We start from the raw sequence: 2,506 nt of genomic DNA on the forward strand, positions 1-2,506 counted from the left end.
ATTTCTTGGGGATATTTTCAAAGAAAATTATTCTTTTGCCCAGTTCACAAGCCACTCACTTTCTCTGCTCCTGCTCAGTCTTGGGTATTCAGGTTGTCTTCAGCTTCAGGGCAGCCATGTTTGCTGCCGCTGATCCCTGTCGTTGGCGGAGTGGGCTTTCCTAGTCAGCGAAGGGAGAGGCGACTCCCCTCTACCTGCTAGGCTGTCCCCCTTTGCTTCACCACCCCTCCAGGGTGGCTATGGTCCCGATTTGACCCCTCCAATAACGAGAGGTTGGAGCTGACCACGGAGCTGGCAGATCAGGCTTCCGAAGGCACTGGAAGTAAACTGGAAGTCAGGAATGAGCAGATTTGAAGTACAAAGCAGGGATGTTGAGGCAGGAATAATGTACTCAAAACAAAACAACAACATTTCTGGATAACTGATCTGCTGTTCTTCTTTGTGTTCAATTATAAAATGGCGGAAAAAACAAACAGGAATCTCAGACTGAAAGCCACATTACTCATGGAAGTGCACAGTGAATGGACAGCTGGAACTGAATAAATCCTTGTCTCTGGTTAATCTATCCCCAGGATCATGATAAATGAAGGATGATTTGCTCTTTTTGAAGCCCCATAAATAACACAGGGGATTATCTCATCACTGCCTTGGTGGGTAGGTCACCAGCAGGAAGGCAACACACGTCTCACTTTTGCAGGAGGGAAAATGTGTATGGTAGTTGCACAAGAAATCCTTAGACAAAGCCTTTTGATTTCAGATGCAGCTCACTGTGAACCCTGCCCAGAAGACCAATTTCCCAACAAGGACAAGGACCACTGCATTGCCAAGAAGATTCATTTCCTTGCCTATCAAGACACCCTGGGATACATTTTAGTTTTTCTTGTTTTTTTCCTGTCTGTGATCACTTCTGTAGTCCTGGTGATTTTCTATAAACATCATGACACACCAATTGTCAAGGCCAACAACCGAGATCTCACCTACATCCTCTTGTCCTCCCTCCTGCTCTGCTTCCTCTGCTCCTTCCTTTTCATTGGTCAGCCAGGGAAGATCACCTGTCTCTTCCAACAATTTGCCTTTGCCATTCTCTTTTCCCTGGCAGTTTCCTCTGTTTTGGCAAAAACTGTCATGGTGGTTCTGGCCTTCATGGCCACCAAGCCTGGAAAAAAGTCAAGGAAACTCTTAGGAAAACCACTGACCAACTCCATTGTCATAGCCTGTCCCCTGATCCAAACAGTCCTTTGTGCCACCTGGCTGGGAACCTCTCCCCCGTTTCTTAACTTGGACTTCCACTCCTTGTTTGGAGAGATCATCTTGGAATGTAAGGAAGGTTCAGCTCTAATGTTTTACGGTGTCCTCTCTTACCTAGGACTTTTGGCCCTTGTCAGTTTCACAGTGGCATTTCTAGCTCGGAAATTGCCTGATAGTTTTAATGAAGCGAAGTTCATTACTTTTAGCATGCTGGTCTTTTGCAGTGTTTGGATATCCTTCCTCCCCACTTACCTGAGCACCAAAGGGAAGTCCATGGTGGCCGTGGAGATCTTCTCCATCTTGGCCTCTGGAGCTGCTCTCTTGGCTTGTATCTTTTTCCCCAAATGCTTCATTATTCTATTGAGGCCAGATCTGAATTGTAGAGAAAATATAGTAAGGAATAAGAATATCTAACTAATGCAATGGGCGGTCTCATTTATTTTTCTTTTTGTGGCATGTTTAGAATATGATTCTTTTTTTATTAAAAAAAAGTGTTGAGAAGAAGGAAGAATCTGTCCATTAAAGAATTCCTTCTCAAGTGTTGTAATTGGTTACCTGTCAGGTTCCATAGATCTCTATTGGGACGCTGCCATTCTGATGGGAGGGGGAGGCTTTGGGGAGGTTTTTTGTGCAGGGTTTCGTTTGCTTTGCTTTGCTGTACCTTGTGTGAAATAGGTTTCATCTCGGTGTCATCACCTTAGGAGGGGGAAAGGAATGTGCTTTGAGCCATGTGCTTTTTCTCACCACCAGAGAAAGTGAAATTGAAGCGCCTGGGAGTTGACAGTTATCACCATCTCTACCCGACGTTCTCAAAACATCTTCAGACCTTGGGATTGGCTCAATGTTGAACTGGACATTGGGAGGGGCTTTGCTTGTAGCAGTTTAGCCTAATGCTTTGAGTGGGAAACTTCAGATCCTGCCTACATTTCCTTTGCTATCACTGTCTTTCAATAAAAGTTCCTTTTGAAATGATAATTGTTTCAAGAGTTCTGCTTTCTTGAGAAGACTGGCAAGGCAGGACCTTACATTACAATTTACCTGTGGTCAGAAACTATCATCCTGTCTTTGTTTATCATGTTTTCAAAGTGTCCTCAGTGATGTCCAGTGCCCTGATTTGATGGGAAGCTTGTTCATAAAGATATGTTTATTATTACAAGGAGGAAATTTTCTTGTTTATTCCTTTTAATTTAGTTCATTTTTTAAGTTAGTTTTTTAAAGGGATGGGTTCAGTGTTTTTAAGGAAATATGGTTGTTTCCT

General features: G+C 43.5%; 1 protein-coding gene across 1 annotated transcript; it reads left to right on the plus strand.

The window, feature by feature from the left end:
• Nucleotides 1–705: 705 nt before the first annotated feature.
• LOC139313028 (vomeronasal type-2 receptor 26-like) lies at nt 706–1,662 on the plus strand. The gene has a single exon (XM_070938353.1). The coding sequence runs from the start codon at nt 706–708 to the stop codon at nt 1,660–1,662; it is 957 nt and encodes a 318-aa protein (XP_070794454.1).
• Nucleotides 1,663–2,506: the final 844 nt, after the last annotated feature.

The sequence above is a fragment of the Pituophis catenifer genome, unplaced genomic scaffold (genome assembly GCF_029215685.1).
Source record: "Pituophis catenifer annectens isolate HBS135680 unplaced genomic scaffold, rPitCat1.0.hap2 SCAF_1, whole genome shotgun sequence".
NCBI lineage: Eukaryota > Metazoa > Chordata > Lepidosauria > Squamata > Colubridae > Pituophis > Pituophis catenifer.